The sequence below is a fragment of the Erinaceus europaeus genome, chromosome 17, assembly GCF_950295315.1.
Source record: "Erinaceus europaeus chromosome 17, mEriEur2.1, whole genome shotgun sequence".
Lineage (NCBI taxonomy): Eukaryota > Metazoa > Chordata > Mammalia > Eulipotyphla > Erinaceidae > Erinaceus > Erinaceus europaeus.
Window position 1 is genome coordinate 1,202,919 of NC_080178.1, and position 24,692 is coordinate 1,227,610.

A 24,692-nucleotide genomic window follows, 5' to 3' on the forward strand; every position below is an offset into this window, starting at 1 on the left:
AGCCCCTGCCCTCCCTCCCCAGCAGTCTGAGATGTGGGGACCCCTCCCCTGCCGTCCAGAAGGGTCTGCCATGTGGACTGGTGGACTCCAGCTCTGCAGGCCACCTTCCCAGAGAGGGGTTCACCCGCGGCTCACCCTGAGACCCTTCCCATGGGCCCAAAGTACTTCCTGTCTCCTTGTGCCTCCCGCCTGGGACACCTGCCCATCCTGCCCCATTCAACCAGCTCAGGTAAGCCCACCCCTCTGGGGAGTGCTGGCTGGGGTCCCCAGAGTCCATCTGCAGAAACACCCCTGGACCCCTCTCTCCCTCTGATAGCACGGTCAGCCCGGGGGCCCACGTGGAGCCTGCGATCCTCTGCCGTGTGCTGGGGCCAAGGGCACAGGGGAACCTGCGGAGCCCGGCCTCTGGCCCTGCGTCCGCTCCCACTGCTTGAGCCGAGAGGCCATCTTCGGGCTCAGGGGTCTCCACTGAGACCACGGGCAGACCCCCCCCCCACCCCCACTGCCACTGTCCCTGCAGCCAGGGACCGGGCCGGGGGTGGGGGGCACCAAGGCTGGGAGCACTCAGGCCCTTCCTTCAGCCGGGGCACAGAGCCAGGGGTGCCACGGCCCCACAGTGGCCTCCGATTCCCCACGCTGGGCTCGGTGTCTGCAGGGCTGGCTGGGGTCCCCAGAGTCCGTCTGCAGAACAGGCTTCCTGTTACAAGTGGGCAGAACACAGAGCCTGCGTGATGCCCTCAGCCCAACGCTATTAAGTAACACGCACGTGGGCCCCCAGGTCGGAGCGGAGACCCTCAGAGAGCCCTGTGTCCTCGGAGATGTGGCTAAACACGTGTGGGGAGGGACTTGACGTGGTTGATGGTCAGGCTGCAGGTGAGCCTCAGGGAGCCCAGTGCCGCCCTCAGGCGCAGGTGGCACAGAGACAGGCAGAAGCGGAGTGGGCACGGTGCAGGGCACAGGTGCAGGGCACAGGGCAGTCCCAAGCGACCACGCCCGGAACTCACTCTGGAGCCAGCCACCCCCGACAGCCACCCCCAGGGAGATGAGGGACACCCCACACCCCGCGTTCAGAACAGTCATGGCTCCGAGGGACGGGCGAGCCCCGGTCTCTTCTGAGTTAGGACGGCAGAGGACAGTGAACACCTACTGCTCGGAGGGGCCCAGGGGTGCTGAGCCAAGATGGTGGAGGATGTGTGGGCACCCACTGTGCGGAGGGGTGTGGGAGGACACAGGGACACAGCCACACAGACCAGGCAGAAACCCCATGTGCCCCCCCCCCCATTCAGAGAAAGAAAATGAGGCGGGGGTCTCCCGGGACTCGGGAGGGGGGCTGTTGGCTAGCTGAGAACAGGGCCTCCTCTTGGGGTGGTGACGTGGTTGGGGGGCCAGAGAGAGGTGCTGACTCTGCACGCCGGGTCCCCGGTGCAGGGAAGGGCCCCCTCGCTCCCTCCCATCCCAGAGCGGGAATGTTTGCTTTATAATACAAACAGTTGCTTGGGGGCCTAAGGGGCCAGGGTCAGGGAAGTGCTGAACCTTCAGGGTCAACTTCTGGGGCAGGAAGAGCAGCCTTGAGTCCCGGCCACGTGACGGGGAGTCCCTCTGCCGTCCCTGAGCCCCAGAGCTTAATCCTTGTTAGCTCAGCCCTAAACAAGCAGTGGACCAAGAGAGGGCCCAGCCGGCCTTGATGGGGGGCGGGGGACTGTGCAGGGGAGGAGCACCCCAAACAGAGGTTCAAAGCTGCCAGACTGGGCTCACGTCCAAACACCCATTTGAGTGCAGGACCCCAGGCGGCCCCCTTCACGGAAGGTTCTGGAAAGCGGCATGGACATACCCCAGCACGGGCACCGAACCCTCAGGCCCACATGGGCCTTCCTGCAGACCCCAAAGTCCACCGAGGCCAAGCTCGACGTCACAGAAAGGCAGGTGCCTCCCACCACCAGCGGGCCCTCTGCTCTGGTCAGCTTAGGCGCGACGGGCAGGGAAGGGCAGGAGAGTCAGCTAGCAGCTGGGCAGGGGGTACTCATCAGGGCTCCCCCAGGCGCCAGGGTAAGGTTGGCTCTCTCTCAAGTGTGTCACAACCCGGGGCCATGACTTACGCAGAGGGCGAGGGAGCTTATCAGGCTATCAGCGGGGGGACAGTCCCAGCCCAGTGACCCCAGGCCAGTAGGGCGCCCTCTTGGCCCTGGCAGAGAGGGGTCCACACGGGGCGGGAGGCCAGTCAGCCTGCAGGTCAGCTGCCCCTCGGGCCGGGGGAGATGACTGTGTCCCACCAGTTTCTCACCGAACAGCACAGAGGAGCCGCCCCTGCTGGCAGAGGGCCTGTGGTCTCAGTGTCCAGTGACCACTCTGCCCCCAAAAGTCTGACTACAGGACACCTGGAAGGACCAGGCTCCCCAGAAGTGAGGACGCAGGAGCCCCACAGCCCCTATGGAGACTCTGGGGACCTCAGGTGTGGCCTCAGGGACACACCCAGGGGCTCCGTCCCTCAAGGGCCCTTGGTGACCAGAGTCGCATGCAGGGACTCAGGGTGCTGAGGGTAGCATGGGGACTTGCCCTTCTCCCACCAGGCTGGAAAACTGGGGGGTTGCTCCACCCGGGCCTGGACAGGTCCCCGTGGGGGCCATGAGCCCCTGGGCAGAGCTGGCGGGCTCAAGGGCCAGCTGTTCCCCCTCCCCTGGGCCACAGAGGGAGCCGGGCTGGCGCTCCGGGGGTCAGCTGGCCGGAGCAGGGAACGGGCTCTGAAAGCACCCTTTGTTGGGGCCTGCCTGTGGCCAGCTGCTCTCAGCCGTGAGCCGTGGGGAGCCCGGGGCCCCGAGACATGTGCTGGGCACAGCTGGTCTTGGCGCCAGCACAACCCCCTCCCCGCCGCCACCCTGTCCAGCCCCGTGAGCCCTTGTGCTCAGCCGCCCCCCCCTTAGGCCCCTTTCTCATGTCCTCAGTGGTGCAGCTTCCCTGGGGACACTGACCCCTGGATCCACCATGTCCTCCCCCTTCTCACTGCCCTGCCAGCCCCACCTGTGCCCTGAAGCTGCCCACCCCCAGAGGGGTCCCCTCACCTGGGAAGCCCCATGCTGAGCCCACCCCAGGGCCCAGGGTGCTCACCCAGGAACCCCCCTACAGGGTGGGTGCCATGCTCCAGGCCCCCAGGGGTGGGTGTGGAGGACAGCAGAGCCCAACACACTGGGGCTCACCCTCTGTCTGTCGCCAGGGGACCACAGGGACTGTCACACCCACCAAAGGAGAAGCCAGCGGTGTGACCTGCCCCCAGGAAAGACCACCATGATTTCTGGGGGACTGAGGGTGCCAGGGTACCCCCTTTGAGAAGCAGCCCCACCAAAGGGCTTCCTGAGGGTCAGTCTGCAGGCCTGGCCCTTCCCTGCCAGCCGCCACAGGACAGAGAGCCCCACCCACGTGTCTCCAGGACTGTGTCCCCACGTGGAGTGGCCTGGCTGTCCCCTCCTGCCCTGTGTCCACACAGCCTCTGGCTGGGGGTGCTGGGCGGGGCACAGGGTCTGCACACACACCCTCTCTGTACCCCCAGGCCCTTATCGCCGTGCTGAGAAAGCCCAGCCTGGATCACAGCTGTCAGGGTCCACTGGTCGAGTGACGGGGAGCAGAGCCCCCTTCCGAGGAGTCTCCAGCCCATGGAGACTGCACTGCACATGGTCTGAGCCCCACAGACCCGGCACTGGCAGCCCCAGTGATAGCCCACCAGTGCCAACGCTTGTCACCTCTGAGTCCCCTCGGGGTCTGCAGGTCCCAGTGAGACAGGACAGGCAAGTGTGTCAGATCCCACAGACGCTGTGAGGCCATCACAAGGGAGCCACGTGGGCCCAAGCATGTCTAGAGAGTGGGTCTTCCTCCCTCACCCGCAGGTCCAGCACTGGCCCCTCCTTCCTGCCGGGGGTCCCGGGAGAGGGAGAGGGAGAGGGAGAGGGAGCCTGCCTTCCATCAAGACCTTGGGGCTCCAGCTCCCGCCGGCTCCTGGGAGACAGGGCTGGCCACCTCCCATGCAAGCCCACATACGTGCACAGCTGTGTGGACACGGACGTGTGCCCTGGCTCGGCCCTGCACACCCAGAGACCCTGATGACTAGGTGACACCTGGCACAGCTCTCTCCTCTCAGGAGCGCCCGGGGCAGCAAGGGGAGGCTGTGCAGGAGTCCCGCCGTCCCGGGCGCTGGTACACAGACAGCTGCAGGGGCAGCCTGCTGCCTCAGGGCTGAGAGGGCGCTGCCTACCCGGGGAGCCCAAGCCTGGCCTTCCACTCCCTTGTCGCCGATGGTGTCCTGTCACACAGCCCCGTGGACAGCCAGCAGCAGAGGGGACCAGGAGGGATGGAGACCCCAGGGCCGAGGCTGCCAGCTGCCCCCCCACCCCAACAGTGACGAAGGCCCCGGCGTGTGGACGTGGCATGCCCTGTGGTCACTGGGCTTCCTGGGGATTGTGTCCCTTTTCCAAATATCCCGTGTCCAAACCTGGGCCAGGAACGCAGCCCCTCAGGGACAAATACCTCCAACAACATGAATTTCTAACAAAAAAAAAAAAAAAAACACTTTGCTACAAAGAGAATTCTTGGCCCAGACAGTTCCGTATGTTCCCTCAGACACTGAAGGAAGAAATATAACAGTTCTACTCGGACTCTTCTGAAACGGAAAGACGGTTCCTTCCACGAGGCCCCCTGAGCCCAACGCCAAAAGCGTCGTGAACAAACCGACCACAGACAACCTACCCCACCGCAAAAGGCCAAAATTCCACCAAAATTCTAGCAGAAAAGATCTAACAGTAAAAATGTCTTTAAAAATCTGCATCCAACCAGTTTTATTTGAAGAATTCAGGGCTGGTTAATTATTTGAAAAGCCATCGGAGTGGTTCACTCACCAACAATCTTAAGAAAACCACAGGGGACCATCTCAGAGGCTGTCCGACAAGACCTGACAGCCAAACTCGGCCCACAGTTCCCTGCAAACCAGGACAGGCCCAGCCACCTGGGAAAGTCACCTGCCACGGCCAGGACCCAGGGGGCCTGCTTCCATCTGTCCCCACGACGTCCAGCCAGACAAAGGCAGGAAGGGCTGAGAGACAAAAAGGCAAAAACTGAAACTGGCTTGAGCGGCTAGCTCCACAAAAACCCTCTAAGTATTTCATGACCCGGGGAAGCTGTGGGCCAGGAGGTGGTGCTGTGGACAAAGTGCTGGACTCCCACACATGAGGTCTTGAGTTTGATTCCTGGCAGAACATGTACCAGAGTGATGTCTCTCTCATCTCTCTCTCCCCCTCTCCCTGCCCAGCTCTCATTAATGAGCTCTCATTAGCATCCATGAGAAAGACCAGCAAAGCTACAGGGTCCAAAAGTCAAAGTGAGGTGAGCATTCCATGCCGGTCTTGTCAAACCACCTCAAGCTGGAGTCTTAAATGATGTGTGAGGGTTAAACACTGAAGGAGCACTGGCAAGAGAGTCTGTGCTGCCTCAGCACAGGCAGAGCAAACAGGCTCCAGGATCAGGGCCCTACATTCCAGAATCAGGGCACTGGGTCCCGGGATCAGGGCACCGGGTTCCGGATCAGGGCACTGGGTCCCTGGATCAGGGCACTGGGTTCCGGGATCAGGGCACTGGGTTCCGGGATCAGGGCACTGGGTTCCGGGATCAGGGCGCTGGGTTCCGGGATCAGGGCGCTGGGTTCTGGGATCAGGGCGCTGGGTTCTGGGATCAGGGCGCTGGGTTCTGGGATCTGGGCGCTGGGTTCTGGGATCAGGGCGCTGGGTTCTGGGATCAGGGCGCTGGGTTCTGGGATCAGGGAGCTGGGTTCTGGGATGAGGGAGCTGGGTTCTGGGATCAGGGCGCTGGGTTCTGGGATCAGGGCGCTGGGTTCTGGGATCAGGGCGCTGGGTTCTGGGATCAGGGAGTTGGGTTCTGGGATCAGGGCACTGGGTTCCGGGATCAGGGCACTGGGTCCCGGGATCAGGCACTGGGTTCTGGGATCAGGGCACTGGGTTCTGGGATCAGGGCGCTGGGTTCTGGGATCAGGGAGCTGGGTTCTGGGATCAGGGAGCTGGGTTCTGGGATCAGGGCACTGAGTCCCGGGATCAGGGCACTAGGTCCTGGATCAGAACTGGGTCCTGGATCAGGTGCTGGGTTCCGGGATCAGGGCACTGGGTTCTGGGATCAGGGTACTAGGTCCTCGATCAAAACTGGGTCCTGGATCAGGTGCTGGGTCCCTGGATCAGGCATGGGGTCCTGGATCAGGGCACATACTATTCTAGCCAGAAGATGCACCACAGATCCCTTGATTCAAATGGCAGCTGAGCCTCTGGTAGACATTCGCCAACTGCTGCTGGGACTTACGTGAACAGGCAGGCACCCTCGGACGGCCAACATACTTTTGAGAATGAGCAGAACTGAGGGATTAGCACGGCCTGGTTTCAAGGCTCGCTATAAAGCACCATCAGTCAAGACAGCGCGGTCACGGCAGGAAGATTAGAAAGTCTAGAAACAGACCCACACATCTGCTCAGATGACTTTCATCAAAGCCACTCAGCAGAGAGAAGGCTCTGGAACAATTGAACGGCCACATGCAAAAAAGATCTGGGCTGGAGCTGTACCTGTCACCATGCAGGAGCTTAAACGTGAGATGCTCACCAGGTCTGAACGTGAAGTGTACGACTAGAAAATGCCTGCGGGACATGGGAGGGAAACGTGTGTGTGTGTGTGTGTGTGTGTGTGTGTGTGTGTGTGTGTGTGTGTGTGTGTGTGACCTTGGATTAGGCAAGTATTTCTCAGAACACAAAAACCACAAACCCGAGAGGGGAAGACAGCCTGAATATTTGGACTCCATCAAAGTTAAAAAAAAAAAAAACCAAAAAAAAAACTTGTGCTCTTTGGAAAGACATGGGCAGAGAAAGGAAGAGGCCGCAGGCTGGGAGAAAGTGTCCACAGGATACAAGTCTGACTGTCCACCTGGGGCCGTGGGCCACTGGCCGCTGCGGTGGACAAGCACTGAGCACTTGGCCAAGGGAGGGGTGACGGACAGGCCCCCGAAGGTGCTCGAAGGCAGGGACCCCTGGACATCGAGGGGGTCCCTGGCCACACCCCTCTGGGAGGGGCCGTGGGGCCCTGTTCCTCCTTCCCAGCTGGCAGGACTGTGAGATGGAGCAAAGCATGGGAACCGGCCTGGAGTTTCTCGGAAAGGTCAGGGTTCAAGGACACACCGGCCAGCCATCCCCCAGGGCCTCCCTGGGAAATGGGAGTGGTGTCCAGCATTCAGGTTCTTTAATCATTGCAGCCACCGCTGGGGACGGCTCAAGTGTCCATCAGCCCGTGAACAGATAAACAAACATGGAGCACGCCATCCTCCTGACAGGAGACTGTCCTGAGGGAAGCCAGGCGCTACCCCGCCCGCGAGCCTTCCGCATGACGTCCTGGGAACGCGGCCGCCCGCTGACCAGGTGCCGGCCAGGCTGCCAAAGGCTTATGGGAAAGTTCTGGAAGTCGACAGCGGGGTGTGTGTGTGGGGGGGGCGGGGGGACTACCCGGCCGTGAACCCTCCGCCGGGCTGGCTGGGCCATCCAGCTACAGGGGAGAGGCTCGGTGTGAAGCCAAGGCCCTCGGACCCTGGACCTAAAGCCTGTCCCAAGATGGAGGGAGGGACAAGGCTTCCAGAAGAGAAGTGCGAACAGAGCCCTGGAGGGGGACGGCAACACAGAGAGTGGGACTCCAGAGATTGTCAAGCCATCTTGAGCTAGCCACCTTCCCCCAACTCCCCGCCCGGGCCCCCATCAGGTCACGTGGTGCCCCCCACCGCCCCTAGGACACTCAGAATACAGCTTCTCCTGTGACCAGAAGGAGGGGGGTGGTCCCCACTCAGGGCCAAGGTCATGGGCAGGATGCCCCCTTCACCAGGGACACTGAAGGGTCCCTGCCCCACCCCCTGTGGCTGGAGCCACACGCACACCTCACGGGAGTCAGATGGGACCAGGGGTGCCCTGCACCCTTCTGGGAGGGCAGGGTCCCCCAGGAAGCCAGATTGCTCGCTCTGAGGCTCTGAGACCAGAAGTCAGTAGTGGACATCAGCGGGTGGGGAGGGGGGGGGGCCTGGGTTGCGCTGGTGACATGATGTGGCCATCAGACCCCCAGGAGGAGCCTTGCATCTGGTGCTCCCCACCAACTGCAGATCCAAGTGAGGAGCAAGTGGAGGGTGTGGGGTGGCACAGAGCCAGCCATCACAGAGGGAGATGTTACAGTGGGGACAGAGGAACCCCACATGGAGTGACTTCTATGGCGAGCCTGTGAGCCGGTGTGGCATGCCCAGCACTCTCTGGCCACTCTCGTCCACACCGGACGGCTGTGAACTCCTGTTCCTGCCTGGTCTGTCCACCGACCTGCCATCCAAGTGGCGGCCACTCCCTGAACTCACGCAGGGACAGCAGGGACAGAAGGCCAAGGCCTGGGGTCCCCACCCATGGCCGAGAAGGGCCACCCGCCCAGGAGGGGCGACCCCGTCCCTAAAGCCGGCCCCGGAGCAGGCGCTGGGACTCACGTCCATTGCCCACCGGGAGCAGCCTCACACAGATGCCCTTGTTCCCACCCAGCCAGGGGGCAGGGGCCGCCCTCGGGGGCCAGGAGCAGTTCCTGGGCTGGTGGGCACAGAGCCCTCCCTGCTCAGGACCCACTGCCCAGAATTCCCAGAGCCCACGGCCCACCCAGCCAGGTACTCTTGAGGGGGCATTCCGGGGGCCCGGGGGGCATGGAGACGCTGTGGGCTTCACGCAGAGCTGGCAGCTGAGCCCCGTCAAGCAGGGACTCATAAACAGAGGCCCCCAACTGCAAATCGAGGTTGATGGGAGGAGTGACAGGCGGCCCAGGCCTCTGTGACGCCTCGGGGACAGGCCGCACCTGCTCACGTATGCCATGGCACCTGTGCCCGTGGGAGACAGCAAAGCCCAGGAGGGAGCGAGGGGAGCAGAGCCTGCGGCACGGCACGGAGACGCCGCCGCCCACAGCCCACATCACGACCAGAGAAGGGCAACGGGCCGCTCCCATTTCCAGCGCCAGGTGACAGTATCAGGGCGCCAGGCAGAATCCGTCCCTCAGCCTCCAGTCAGCACGGCCAGGAGGGCACAGCACACATGAAGAGCTCCAGGACCAACCACTCTGGGCGGGCGAGCTGGAGAGACTGGCACTGGGGGCTCACGTGTGAAGTCCTGCCCTCCACCGGGTGAGGCGTCCAAAGGCAGAAAACACCAGGAGGAAGTCAGGGGCGGGCGGGGGAGATGGCACAGTGTTTCTACAACGACGGCGTGCCTGAGTTCAATCCCCAGCACCACCATCAGCCAGAGCTCAGCAGGGCTCTGGGAAAATAATAATAACAATTCTGTAAACAGACTCTGCTGCCTGAGGCTCTGAGGTCCTGGGTTCCATCCCCAGCACCACCATCAGCCAGAGCCCCATCAGGGGCTCTGGTCAAAAAAAAAGGGGGGGGGGGGCGTGAGGGAGGAGAAAGACAGGGAATCAGTAGCTCAGACATAGCTCTTACCTATGTTTCAAAGTCAAGTGAACAACCTTATCACAAAGAGAAGTCCAGGCCCACAGCCCCACACACAGAGAGGGAGGAAGGCAGGCCAACTCCACGAGACTCCTGTCGGGCGGGGGGCCGGGGGAGAGTCCCAGGTGACTCTGTCTGAAAGCCTCACTCTGCTGCCAAAACCAAGAGAATTTCAGCCTCACAGGGAAGCCCCCTCAAGAAGCAGGGTCCGTGTGCACCTTCTGCGCCTCATAACAACCCTGTGGCCATGTTCCCAGAGGGATAAAGAACAGGAAAGCTATCAGGGGAGGGGATGGGGTACAGAGCTCTGGTGGTGGGAACTGTGTGGGACTGTACCCCTCTTATCCTACGGTCTTGTCAGTATATTTTTTATTTTGTAAATTTTAAACAAGGAAAAAAATAAAAATAAGGTCTAATGCTATAGCGACAGGGCTGGACAGAATCATCCAGGGAACAGAGATGGATGTTTGAAAATGAATGGAGGGGCCAGGCGGTGGTGTATCCAGGTAAGTGCACCAATTACCATGAGCAAAGTCCCGGGTGTGAGCCTCTGGTCCCCACCTGCAGGGGGGAAGCTTCCCGAGTGGTGAAGCAGGGCTGCAGGTGTCTCTCTGTCTCTCTCCCTCTCTACCCCCCCTCCCCTCTCAGTTTCCCTCTGTCCTATCAAGTATAAAAGCCAGAAAAGAAGGAAGAAAGAAGAAAAGGAGGGAGATTGAGGAAGGAAGGAAGGAAGGAAGGAAGGAAGGAAGGGAGGGAGGAAGGGAGGAAATGAATGGATAACAGCTGACCACATTCAGAGACCCAAGAGGAAAGAGTCGATACTGATCCCGGGAGACATGGACAAAAAAGCCGGGAGATGCCCTGTCTATCCGTGTTCAGGAGGCAAAGTCACAAGTCCCAGCTCTCAGACGAAGGAGCGTGAGGAGGAGGCCAGCCTGCCCGTCTTTGCACGGTGGACACACCAAAGCCAGTGGCGTCCATGCCCAAAGCACCTTGGGAGTTCAGCCGTGAGCGCGGAAAGTCCCGGGGAGACGATGAACGCATCAAATTCGACCCCAGTTCTGAACGGCAGCAAGGAATAACCTGGAGGTCAGGCCATGTGGACTGACGCCCTGACAGCTAGCGGATGAGTGTCTCTGTGGAGGCCTGGGCAGGGAGACGGGCACAGACTCCAGGGCTCTGGTACCGTGCGTCTTCATTTTAGACAACACTGAGCAGGCCGGGTGGTGGCGCACCTGGTTGAGCGCACATGCTACAGGCCACAAGGACCCGGGTTCAAGCCCCTGGCCCACCTGCAGGGGAAAGCTTCACGAGTGGTGAAGCAGGGCTGCAGGTCTCTCTATCTATCTATCTCTCTCTCTCTCTCTCTCTCTCTCTCCCTCCCTCCTTATCTCCCCTTCCCTCTCAATATCTCTCTATCCTATCAAAACAAAAAAGAATTTACAAAAACCATGAAAAAGAAAAAAAAAAAGCATTACATCTGGGCTTGTTACTTTTGTTTTATTTATTTTTAAAGGTAGTAACCAAATCCCTTATTTTATTTCTTTTCAATGAGGAAGACACACAGAGAGAGACCCTCTCTACTCTGGCAGGTCTGTTGGTAGAAGTTGTACCCGGCCGTCTTAGCCACCCAGCCACCTCCCAGGACCCTAGGTGGCAGGTCCCGTCCCGCCCCAGCCTCACCCCATGGTCCTGGAAGAAGGGCTCCCCAGAATCTGCTCTGACCAGACACAGCGAGTTGGGGTCCGTGGCCTCTGGCTGGGGTCCACTCACAGCCATCACCCAAGAAAGCAGAGCTGGGAAAGCTGAGCCCTCGCGTTGGGAGGGGCCCTTCTTCCCACAACCCTGAGTGAGAATTCGAGGGGCATCCGAGGTCCCCTGGGGGCCCTGGACCAAGGGCCAATTCCTGGGGTCGACCCCCTCCCCTTGCTCCCTGGACTGGGAGCCAGAAAGGTGGGGGAGGCACTGAGGTCCCCAAAGGGAAGTGGGAGCCGGGGGTCCCCCACACACAGGGAGGCGCCCAGTCCCACTGGCTGCTGGGAGCCTGGCCCGGGCCCTGGGCCTGAGTCTCACCCTGTGAGCTCTGGAGAGGCAGGGCCGGCTGAACCCTCTGAATACGGGTCGGGGGCTAACCCACACCTGCCCGGCCCCCCTCACCCTCGCCCGGGCGGCAACAGCTGCAAGCCCCACCACGAGGGCTCATCCCATTCTCCTGCGGCGGGCCCTCAGATCAGCCCGTGCCCGTCCTGTTATGTCAGCTGTCACCCGCTCCCAGGCCTTCACAAACCCCCCCCCCCAGGAGGCACTTGAGCAGGGCTCTCCAGCCGCATAAAGGGAGCACCTGGCCGGCCCGCGGCTCTCGGCTCCCGAGGGTGCACCCCCCCCCCGCCTGACCCCAGCCCGCCTGCGAGGGGCCCATGCCCTCAGCCCCAGAGGCCCCTCTGAGAGGCCAGAGCCGAGCCCCTCCCCCACCCGCACCCCCAACCCTCCTGGCTCTGGTTACCCAGAGCTGAATCATCACAGTTTCTCAAACAGGGAAGGAGAGAGCGGGGTGGGGAGGGGGCCGTGAGACCACCCAGATACCTGGGGGCACACACGTGCACAGACACTCAGTGTTTACACACAGACATACACTGTGTTTACAGACTCACAGACACACACGCTGTGCTCACACACAGAGGCCCTTCCCAGCACACACACACAGACACACAGACACACACACAGAGACAGACACACACACACAGAGACAGACACACAGAGAGACAGACACACAGAGACAGACACACAGCACACACACAGAGACAGACACACAGAGACAGACACACACACACAGAGACAGACACACACACAGAGACAGACACACACAGAGACAGACACACACAGAGACAGACACACACACACAGAGACAGACACACACAGAGACAGACACACAGCACACACACAGAGACAGACACACAGACACACAGGCACACACAGACAGACACACAGAGACACACACACAGCATACACACAGAGACACACACACAGAGACACACACACACAGAGACAGATACACACACACAGACACGCACCGTGACATACCCACGAGCACGTGAGACTCACATCTGCACACACACATCGCGCAGACACACAGACAATATGGAGACAAGTGCAGACACACAGGCCCACGCATGCACACACACTGACACGTGCCCAGAACCACACCCACCCACACGTGGCCTCTGCCAGCAGCTGTGAGCCCTACACACGGAGGGCGGGGTAAGCGGCGGAGTGGGGGCCCCCCGGGTCCAGCCAGGTAACCCCCGAAGTCGCCCGAGGCCCCAGCCTCCCGCGGGAGTCTCAGAACACAGGTGTCCCTGCCACGGCCCTCCCGCTTCCTCAGGACCCAAGGACCCCCAGCTCCTTTGGGGGTGAAAGCTGTGGGCTGGGGAGCCCCCGGGAGGAAGGGGCTGCCAGGGGGACACACTCCCGGGCTCCCCGCACCCAGGTGGCCCCTCACGTGGGATCTGGTTACATGTTCCAGGCGCTTCCCCCTCCTTCCCCCGCCCGCCCCGCCCCTGCTGTGAAGGGGTGACCGAAGGCTGCCTCTGGCCTGAGTGGCCGCGGGGCCAGCTGTGGCCCCCACGTGGGCAGTCACAAAGGGGTCTTTGTTGCAGGCGGGGCCGGGCAGCCCTCCTGGGGACTGGGGTGCCGGGGGCCTGGGGACAGCCCCCATGCAAGAATGTCAGCTGTCCTCAGCAGCTGCCTCAAGGCCAGGAAGGCAGCCCAGCCAGGGGACCCCACCAGGCCCATCCAAAGACGTGGGGACAGCCGGCGACACCCTGGGGCCCGTGGAGGCGCCACTGCCCAGCCCGTGGCCAGGCCATCTCTACCTCACTGCTTCAGTGGGGGCAGATAACATAGTGGTTATGCAAACAGACTGTCATGCCTGAGGCTTCAAAGTCTCAGGTTCAAGTCCCCACACCACCATAAGCCAGAGCTGAGCAGTGCTCTCACAAAAATAAATAAATGAATAAAAATATATAACATAATCCTTTGAAAAAATCTAGACGTGCCCAGTTACGGGGGAGCTGCCCTGGGGCCCGCCTGGTGCTGTGGCAAGTGGGGTGGCAGGGGACAGGCTCCCCACAGGCCACTGGGGTGACAGCCAGGAACCCAAGGAGGCCACTCATGGACTCTGCACCCCGGGGCCCTGAGCCCCAGGGACTACGTCACAGAAGCAAGAAGCCTGGCCCACACAGCCAAAGCATGTCCACCACGCAGGCAGCAAGGCAGGCTGGGAGCTGCTGAGCAGTGACCAGAGCCTGCTGGGAGGGACCGAGGCCCGTGGGGGGGGATACAGCTGCGGGAGCTGGTGGTGCCAGCCTCAGGCCTGGGGAGCAGACAGAGCCTGGACCCTGCTTCTTAGAAATTGGGGGGCTGCTGCAGGCTGTCAAGGGGCCCCTGGAGCCCCCAGCTTGAGGCTGGAAAGGACAGCATGGGGGGGGGGACGGCTCTGGCTGATAGTGCTGCTGGGTCTCGAACCTGGGACCTCAGAGCCTCAGGCAGGAGAGCTCTTTTTGCGGAAGCAACGTGCTGCCTCCCGGGCCCTAAAAAAATTCATTCTGAAAGATGTAAGCATTTGTTGACTTATTCATGAGGGAGTGAGGGAGGGAGGCAACAGCTCTGCCAGACAGCAAGGGGTCGCCTGGCCTGGGCAGCTCAGGGCACTGGCCACTGTCACCCAGGTCTGGAGCCCCAGCCTGTGTGGGTCAGACACACGCTGGCCCTGCCTGGGGTCTCTCCGAGGCCGGATCACAGGGACACACACCTCCCCACGGGGCCTGTTCATGGCTGGACTCTGCAGGTGCCCTCCAGGCGCCCCAGGTCACCCAGCCGCCTCCCCCCCAACCAAGGGCCCAAGCCCCGGCCATGTGCACTGCCCAGTCAGCAGAGGGGCTCCGGGCCAGGCTGGGGGAGGCCTTCTGGCGGGGACATGCGGGGAGGGAGGGGAGCCGTTTCTGGGAAACAGCCATGGCCTCTTTCCTCCCTGCTCCCCCTGGCCCCCGGGGGGCTCCGGGCTGTGGTCAGGCCGGCCTGGTTCCCCACCAGCCCTTGCCATCCTGTGGGCAACAGCGCCACCTGGTGTCCACAGGGCCCTGCAGCCCGCGGAGCCACTCCTGGCCCCAGCCAAGGGGCACCACAGGGCAGGCCGTGGGGAGGTCCTGGGGGGGGACAGCGGCCCCTCTTCCTCCTCCAGGAAGCCCCCAGCAACCTGACACACAGCCTGGACCCTCCTCCCCTGCCCTGAATGCCCCTGTGGCTGCCTGCCTGGCTCCCCTGTGCACCCCCGGACCCATGGGTGCCAGGCCTCACGCCCACCTCTGGCCGGGGTCTCGGGGGTCCTCAGAAACCGGCCAGGCCCACTCAGGAGGGCCAGTAGAGTCTACCCTGTCCTCCACCTCCACTGTGCAGATGGGGAAACTGAGGCCCAGGCCCAGACAGCACCCTGGGGAGTCCTGGGGGAGGCACTGGGCCCAGGAGTTTCAGACCCAGGCTGGTACAGTCCGGGACCCCCGCCCCAGAACACAGAGAGCTGAGACCCCCATCCTGTTACAGAGATCCTGTTATGGGCCTGTCACACGCCAGAGGTTGGGCAAGGGTCTCAGGACAGTGAGGTGACCACCCAGGGTGTGTGAGGAAGGGGGTGGCTGGGGTATGTGAGTGGGGAGGGGGCCTGAGTGACCCTGGGGGGCTGGGGTCCTGGACGGCCCCGTCTCTGGGGCTAGCACCGCCATGGCTGGGAAGGTTTCTGAGATCCAGGTGGGGACCAGAAGGAGAGAGGGTCCCCACACGAGGGCCGGAGGGCTGAGGGGAGCAGGGCCTGCCCACAGGGACAGGGCTGTGAGCCATGGTACTCCAGAGGGAGCAGACCTTGGGTTCTTGGCTTAGGGGGTGAGCTGTGAGTCACAGAGGGACAGGGGAGCTGCTGGCGGAGACCCCCACCCTGCCCCAGAGGAAGGGGCCGCATGGCCTCACCTCCCCAGCCCAGTGGAGCCCACACCCTCGGTCTGGGAGGGGACTGCAGAGCTCATAATGGCCACCAGGTGGCGCACGGACATCAGATATGCTGGGCTGCAGGCTGGACAGAGGGGCCCCGCCACATCTCTGGGACACCCCCCACTCCAGGCTGCTCCAGGGCGCAGGCCCAGGGACCCCCAGGCTGAGGCCCTCAAGAAGGGGCTCAGAATACCTGGTGGTCCCCAGCACCCCCAGCTCCACCCAGCCACACATGGAGCCCCCATAGCTGCGTGAAGATCTGGCTGGACCCCCACTCTGGGCTGCCCTGCAGGGGCCACGTGATCCAGGAGTGGACACTCCACACACTGGGCTGGCCCAAACCACCTGGGGGTCGCTCAGGCTGCACCGTCCCCCAAGCCCCCGTCAGAGAGCCCCCGCCCGGCACCCCAGGCAGGTGGCGGCAGCGTACACCTTGCACTGGCCGGGGGTGGGGGCTGGCCAGGCCTGGGGTCCCTCCCCTTCTGCCCAGAGCAGAGTTTTGGGGACACTCTTCTCTAGGGAGCTGGGACCCCCAACCTCAGCCCAGACCAGGACAGACACACTGAGGACAAAAGGACACAGTGACAGGCAGGCAGGGTCACCTCCAGGGACTCCAGGAAAGAGGGGGCCGGGGGCAGGAGCACTTGGGGGCCAGAGGGCTGTCCCCACTCTGGAGGGTGCCTGGTGGCCTCTGGGGGCCCGGTCCTCCCTGATTCTGCCTGGCCAGCCGCACGGGGTGAGGATGGTGGAACTCATTCCAGGAGGGGGGCCGTCATGGCTGTCCTCAAGGGCACAGCCGTCCCTGGAGACACAGAGGCCTGGCACACGGTGACCCCAGCAGAGCAGAGGACGCCTCCAGCCTCGGGGGATGCTGCTTCTCCAGAGGTGACGGACACAGAGCACGCCAAGCAGAGGGGCAAGGACCCAGCATCAGCCAGGCATGTTCCCAGCATGGGCACCAGGGGCACAGGCCCCACCCAGGGCACACGGGGTCCCCGGCATGAGCACCAGGGGCACAGGCCCCACCCAGGGCACATGGGGTCCTCGGCATGAGCACCAGGGGCACAGGCCCCACCCAGGGCACACAGGGTCCCCGGCATGAGCACCAGGGGCACAGGCCCCACCCAGGGCACACAGGGTCCCCGGCATGGGCACCAGGGGCAGGCCCCACCCAGGGCACACGGGGAGAGAGGACAAGCAGTGACATCACTGTGACACCAGGAATGCATGTCATGGTGGGGTCAGCCTCCTGAAGCCACTACATATGGAAGGACAGACGTGAGTCCCTGGGCTGTCTCCTGGGGACAGTCTGGGTCAGGTACCCAGGACGGGGCAGAGGGTAGGGTTGAGAGCCGTGAGGTTAGCCCATCAGCGGTCTCAGCCTCAGGACGCCCCAGGCACTCCAGGTAGGCATCCCCAGACAGAGGACACAGTGAAGACAGACAGGAAGACACAGGGAGGACGGACAGGAGAACACATAGACATATGGAGGCCTGGCCAGCACCAGCCCAGGGCCCTCGGGGTGTCTGTTTATCTGCAGACCACCAGCAGCCTCACACCAGGCTTGGGTGCCCTGTGCACCGATGCCCAGCGTCCCCCACGCTCCTGACTCACCGGCCAACCGCCAGGGACCCTCGGCCGCAGGGGGGAAAGCCCTGACTCACGCAGCACCTCAGTCCTCAGACTGAGCTCCGGCCCCTTTGATGGGACAGGCCACCCCGACAGGGCCAGCGCCAGAAGGAGTGGGGTGGGGAGCAGGAGAGACACACGTCACTGTCACCAGGCACAGCCACAACGCAGACCCACATGCCCAGCCTCCCAGCAACCACCTTCTCCTGGGAGCCAACCCGGACCTCCAGGGTCCCTGCTGAACGGTGTGGGGGCAGGCGGGGTCCCCGCAGCTCCTGTGCCCAAGCCCGGGTGAACCAGAGCTCACACAGAGGGTCCCTGTGAGGGGCTGGGCAGGTACAGGGTCCCACGGACTGTGACACACCCCACCATGTACGTACCATCCAGAAGAGGGTCCCCGTGGCCAGGGCAACATACTGCTCGATGGTGGACAGCACGCTGAAGATGAGGCAGACCAGCACGATGAGGAAGCTGTGGATAGGACAGGGTCAGGGGGCGGCCCCATGAAGCCCACCAAGGTCAGTCCCCCACCCCCCAGACCAGGGGCCCACCCTGCATGCCAGGCCAGAAGGACTCGTTCTGGGGAGCTGGAGACAGAGGCCACCGGCCACGTGCCCTGACCCGCGGGACACCAGAGCAGGACTCCACAGGACAAGACAGACTGAGCGGGGCCCAGTGGCCTTGGGGAGCCCGCACACCCCTGCCCTCAGCACCCAGCACACTGCTGCAGGCCATGCCTCACAGCCTCGGCTCCTGCCTCAGTTTCCCCACTGGCCACTTCTTTTTTTAAAATATTTATTTATTTTCCTTTTTGTTGCCCTTGTTTTTCATTGTTGTAGTTATTATTATTGTTATTGTACAGGACAGAGAGAAATGGAGAGAGGAGGGGAAGACAGAGAGAGGGGAGAGAAAGACAGACACCTGCAGACCTGCTTCACCGCCTGTGAAGCGACTCCCCTGCAGGTGGGGAGCCGGGGGCTCGAACCGGGATCTTTATAGCTGGTCCTTGTGCTTTGTGCCACGTGCGCTTAACCCACTGTGCTACAGCCCGACTCCCTCCCATCGGCCACTTCTAGGGAGCTCAGCAGAGCCCCCGTCATCCCCAAGGCATGTGACACACCCCCATGGGGAGGGCAGGGTGGGGGTGCAGGGGAGAAGCAGGAAAGGAGGAGAGCCGAGCCTGCCCCACTGACTGCTGGGACCAGGAGGTGACCAGGAGGCCGCGACACCCCACCCCCCCCCCCGACAAGCACAGCTGGGCAGCTCTGTATTACACTGTCATACTCCTGGGATCCGTCACACCCCACGGGGAGGGGCAGCGCCAGGCCGGTCACCCCTCAGCAAGAGCAGCCAGGTCCACCTCTCTCTCACCCTCCCGGCCATGGTCCCCAGGCCTGAGGTACCCACACTGCATGCCTCTCCCTGGGCTCCATCCATCCACCATCCATCCATCCATCCACCATCCACCATCCACCATCCACCATCCACCACCCACCATCCATCCACCATCCACCATCCACCCACCATCCACCATCCATCCACCATCCACCATCCATCCATCTACCATCCATCCATCCATCCACCATCCATCCATCTATCCATCCACCATCCACTATCCATCCATCCATCCATCCACCATTTGTCCATCCATCCATCCATCCATCCATCCACCATCCACCATCCATCCACCATCCACCATCCAGCATCCATCCATCCACCATCCATCCACCATCCATCCATCCATCCAGCATCCATCCATCCACCATCCATCCATCCACCATCCACCATCCATCCATTCATCCACCATCTATCCATCCATCCATCCATCCATCCATCCATCCATCCATCCATCCCTTTATATTCTTATCCATCTTGGTGGCGCTGGCCGTGAGTCTGTCAGTGGCTTCCTTGCCCATGTGGCATGGACAGCCTCAGGTATAAGGCCGCAGCGCTCGGTCCCCTGGCCACACACCCCGACGGACCTGCTGAGGGAGGCTGCAGACATGGCGCATGGGGTCCTCAGACCTGCCAGAGCCCAGGTGATGGCGCCCCGGGCAGCCGGCCAGTCACACACACCAGGGCCTTTCCCGGCTGGCCGTCCTTCAGGGTTTGAGGACACAGTTTATTAGCAGGTGACAACGTGCAGTCAGTCATGGCACAAAGTCAGCTTTTGTCTTTGGGCTCAGAGAACAGGAGTGGCTGACGGGCATCTGGGGACGGCCACCTGGGTGTCCCCTCTGGGCTCGGGAGGGCTGGCAGGGAGCCCGCTCCAGCTCACGCCCCAAGCCCCCGGACCCCCCAGTCAGAACCCTGGGTGTGGGAAGACGGGCCCAGGCAAGGGGAGAGCAGAGGTCTCCAGGAGGGGGCTGGCTCCATGCCCAGTGCCCTAACTGCCTGGCTGCCCCATCTGAGTCAAGACGACCTGGCCTGGGGGTGTCACTGGACACCTGTCAGTCTCTGTGGCCGGGCTGGGTCCCCAGGGTCCTTGTGCCCCAGCCCTAGCGAGAGCCTGCAGTCCTGACACTCCTCCGCCCTCCAAGGTTGGCAGCTGACAGAGAGCCCGGCCGGAAGCTCAGTAGGACACAGAGCAGCTCTGACGCCCTGCCCATCTGCACAGGCCACCCCAGCCCTTGCAACATCTTGCTGGCCCAGAAAAGTGTGTGTGATGAGGGAACCCAGGGGGGCTGGGGTAGACGGCCTAATAGTTCTGCAAAGAGACTCTCATGCCTGAAGCTCTGAAGTCCCAGGTTCAATCCCCTGCACCACCATAAGCCAGAGCTGATTAGTGATTTGGTTAAAACGAAAGAATAAGGGAGCCTAGGGGACTTTCACTGGGTGGTGGGTGCCACGTGGGGGTCACCCACAGCAGGCAGGGAGGGTGGGGCGGCCAGCCAGGGTGGGGCAGAAAGTTCTGGAGTTGCAGGGGGTGGGCACCCTGAGCGCTTAGTGCCAGCTGTGCACACAAGGCTGGGCTTGGGGGGGTGTCTGTGCGTGCCCTTGGGGAGGGGTCATTCCGTTGGGCCCTTTGTGAGTGCGTGGAGATGATGAGGGAGGAGTCTGCTCACCGTTCACCGTTTTTCTGGGAACGGGCTGTGGAGGGGACAGAGGATACATGGACACTCTGTTCACCTCCCTGAGGACACAAAGCCCCCCACCTGAGGCCTGGGTGTGTCTCCGGTGTCCTTGGCCCGTCCCTCAACAGCTGTGTTGAATGCCCACCTGGAAGGGGTCCCGTGCTGTCCCCAGAGAGACAGCCACCAGTCACCACTGACCTGAACTGCTGTCCGTCCACCTCATCCTACCCATCATGCAGCCCTGGGCACTGGGCAGGGGACCTACTAAGTCCAGTGTGGACGGTGTCATGTCACTGTAGCCTGTCTGCAGGGCCCGGCCATGCCGAGGGGTCACCAGGCTCCGTGCCCGGGCCATCCAGCAGGGTGCCTGGGCCAGGAGGCCACCTAGCCATGCTCAGAACCAGCTTCTGGGCACATGGTGAGGGCCTGTTCTCAGGGGCCGCACATGGAGGCTGGCCCTGTCCAGCATCCCCTGATGTCAGCCAGGGCCACTCTCACAGGGTCACACGGGTATCCCAGTGGTCACTCCCAGGATAGCGGCGAGCAGTGGTCCTAGCTGCTCAGCCTGATGGTCAGCGGGGCTGCCCCAGGGCTTCCTGGGCCCAACACACATCTCCTGATCCCCCATGAGTGGCAGGGGTTCTGGGTGTCCCCCAGGGGTTATGGCCGGCCTGGCATTCAGTTAGGGAGGTGGTGGGCTGCCCACTTCAGGGCCTCAGCCTAGTACAGGGCAGGACCCAGAGAGAGAGGCTCCCCTACCCGGGCCTGGCTCCCTGCCCCCACCCATGCAGGCCCCCGGAGATAAAGAGGGGAGGGGCGGGAGGTATATTTAGAAGGTGTTGGGGACAGACTGGAGTGACCGCGGGACATGCTTTATCTGCTCACGTGTCATCCCTGGGGAAGATTCTGGCTCAGCAGGCCTAGGGCACAGGGAAGGGGTGGGGGTGGGGGTGCCGGCCAAGCCGTCCTGAGAACTCGCACCCAGGTACAGAAACCATTGTTGCAGGTGCTGTGAGCCAGGGGAGCCCTCAGCTGACCAGACCAGACTCTGACCCTCCACCAGGCCACCCAGGGCACAGGCCCTGCCAGCCCACATAGCCAGGGCAGGTCCTGAAGGGCCACTCACTAGCCTGCAGGGGGCACGGGCCAGGCCGGGTGCTGGGTGGGGGGCAGCCCTCCCCACCCACCTCACCCTGCAGCCCCAGTGCCCCTCAGCAAGTAGGGGACCCCCAGGATCACAGCACCACCGAGACCCATATCCCCCACCAGGAGCCCCACTCATACCACAAACCCCCAATTTACACCATGGGACCCCACCTCCCATCACAGACCCTCAACTTATACCATGGACCCCAAATTCACAGCACAGCCCCCCCAACTCTCACCACAGACCCCAAATTCACACCACAGGCATCCAACTAACCCCACAGCTCCCAACTCACACTACAGCCCAATGCAGCAGTCATCGGTAACAGGGAAGGTGGGGGCACCCTTCACGCTATTTCAAGTGGCTGTAGGACCCCAGAGCCACCCACAGGAGAGGGGTGGGACAGCCTGCGGGTCAGGGCACAGACTCCATTTCCCCTGCTCCTCGTGGTCATGATGTCCCAAGTCCAGGCTCTGCCCAGCACAGAGAAGGGGAGTCATCACCCCAAACTCGGGTCTTTGCCCCTCTGGACTTCTAGCCCATCACTGCTCTGGCCTGTCCATGTGCGCTATGCTGGCCTTTGACATGGGGCTGGAAGCCACTGGCCCAAGTGTCCACTCCAGGGGCCACCTGCCAGGACACCAAGATTCCTCTTCCTCCAGCTGCCCCGTGCCCAGGCCCAACTTCCACCGGGCATCTTGCTGCTGTCCGTCCACACCACATGCTGCTGTACACAGTGGGGCCTGAAGGTCCTGGGACCCTGAGCTCCTGCAGTCTTCACGCCAATGTGGGGCCCAAAGGAGAGGTGCCTCAGGCTAGGGGAAGACCCTGTGCAGGGTGCCCAGGGTATGAACACCCCAGGGTGGGAAGAGCCCATAAACCAGAGCCCACAGGGCACAGAGACCCCCAGGGCACAGGGACCCCCAGGTTACAAGATGCCCAGGGCACAGGGACCCCCAGGGCACAGAGACACCCAGGACACAGAGACCCCCAGGACACAGAGACCCCCAGAACACAGAGACCCCCAGGGCACAGGGACCCCCAGGTAACAAGACCGACCCCCCAGGGCACAGAGACCCCCAGGGCACAGAGACCCCCAGGACACAGGGACCCCCAGGACAAAGGGACCCCCAGGACACAGGGACCCCAAGGGCACAGAGACCCCCAGGACACAGAGACACCCAGGTCAAAGACACACCCAGGACACAGAGACCCCCAGGACACAGAGACCCCCAGGGCACAGAGACACCCAGGGCACAGGGACCCCCAGGACACAGGGACCCCCACGACAAAGGGACCCCCAGGGCACAGGGACCCCCCAGGACACAGGGACCCCCAGGGCACAGGGACCCCAGGACACAGGGACCCCCCAGGACACAGGGACCCCCAGGGCACAGGGACCCCAGGACACAGGGGCCCCAGGACACAGGGACTCCCAGGACACAGGGACCCCCCCAGGACACAGGGACCCCCAGGACACAGAGACACCCAGGACACAGGGACCCCCAGGACACAGAGACACCCAGGACACAAGGACCCCTCCAGGGCACAGGGACCCCCAGGGCACAGGGGCCCCAGGACACAGGGACCCCCAGGACACAGAGACCCCCTGGACACAGGGACCCCCAGGGCACAGGGGCCCCAGGACACAGGGACCCCCCCAGGGCACAGGGATCATGTGGGCTCCTGCATCTCGGCTTGTGACAGACCTTCCCATCTGGACCCCACGTGGGACCCCCAGAAACGGCCTGGCCTTCACCCAAGCTGAATGCCGTCAGCCGTAGCGGAAGAGGAAGAGCTGTGTCAGGGCTGGCCGCTTACTCAGCGGACGTGGGGCCACATCCCGGGCTCCACAGCCTGGCTCCCTGCATGGTGCTGGCTGGCCCAGGGACAGGCCTGCTCCCCACCCAGCACGGCATGGGGACACCAAGACATGCCTCATGGTCCACCGCCATCAAGAGGGGACGTCACACCAGGGCACACAGGGAGGGGGCTGAGGAGGGCCAGGTCCCCGGACTGACCCCGAGGGGACAGCTGGGCTCCCTTGGGACGGGGCCTGGGTGGCACAGTTGTCACCCCATGTAGGGACAAGGGCACAACGGTCCCCGCCAGCCACGGGCCCCACCCCCCAAACAGGAAGTGTCTGCTGTAAGTGTGAGGGAGCACAGACAGACAGACAGACAGCAGGACACTCCACATCTCCCCGTCTAAGGCCCAGAGAAGTGGAGGCCTCAGGTTCCGCAGAAAAAGACATTTTCCCAGAGAAGGCAGATGGGACTGGCCCACGGGCCTGTGGCAAGGGGGCCCAACTCAGGCCACAGCGAGGGCCGTCAGCACATCAGGAGAGCTGCCGGTGCCGGCAAGGCTGCGGGGAGGGGCAGGGCGGAGGGCGGGAGACTCCCCGCCAGTCACAAGGGGCCCTCCAGAGGCAGAGACCCAGTGTCCGCTGAGGGACAGAAGGTGAGGCCAGCCGAGGCCCTGGGAGGGAGAGACCCTGCCCAGCCTGAAGGAAAGCCCGGTCGCTGGCATGAAGGGGTCCCCACAGGGCGCGTCCACCGCTCCATCACCAGGTATCTCTAGCTTGCTGGGGGCACCGGCTCGTGAGTGAGATCCAGCTGTTTGCCTCCCTGACAGATGTCTGCAACATACCTCAGCCCCAGCAGGGGCTTCCCACCGCCATGCTCCAGGGCCCCTCATGGATTTGTCAGATCTTTTATTATTTTTTAAATATTCATTGGCTCTCACTTTTTTAATGCTTTATTTACTTTAATCACACACACACACACACACACACACACACACACACACACACACACACACACACACACCAGAGTACTACTCAGCTAGGACAGGAAGATATGGTTCAGTGGTTAGAGCACTCAACTTAAAGGCAAAAAATGAAAAAAATGAGATCCCGAGTTCAGTCCCCAGCGTCACAGGGGCCGAGTGCTGTCCGGTGCCCTCTCTCTCCTCTCCTCTGTCTCACTAGCAGACATGCCCCTTTAATGCCCCCCGCTCATGTCCTACTCCAGCAGAGGGGCGCCCAGGGGACAGCAGGGCAGTGACCCAGGCGTAACACACAGATAGGTGTATCCAGAGAGGCGGGGCCGCAGTGAACCGGGCGGGCTGAGGGACGGCGGCTACACAGTGACGCACACCAGGGCTGCCTGCCAGAGTCCCAGGTTCAGTCCCAAAACCACAGGAGCCAGAGGTCAACGGTTTAAAAGGAGGAAGAGGAGAAGGGGGGGAGGGGCAAAAGGAA

The 24,692-nt window shown here is 62.5% G+C and overlaps 1 protein-coding gene across 5 annotated transcripts in view; it reads right to left on the reverse strand.

Moving 5' to 3' along the window:
- KCNQ1 (potassium voltage-gated channel subfamily Q member 1) overlaps positions 1-24,692 on the reverse strand; it is a 220,545-nt gene that overhangs the window by 180,949 nt on the left and 14,904 nt on the right. For all 5 annotated transcript variants that reach the window (XM_060177273.1, XM_060177270.1, XM_060177269.1 and 2 more), the window contains exon 2: positions 17,590-17,680. In XM_060177273.1, coding sequence (XP_060033256.1) covers positions 17,590-17,592 — 3 coding nt within the window. In that variant the 5' untranslated portion in view covers positions 17,593-17,680. The remainder of the gene's footprint in view (positions 1-17,589; positions 17,681-24,692) is intronic.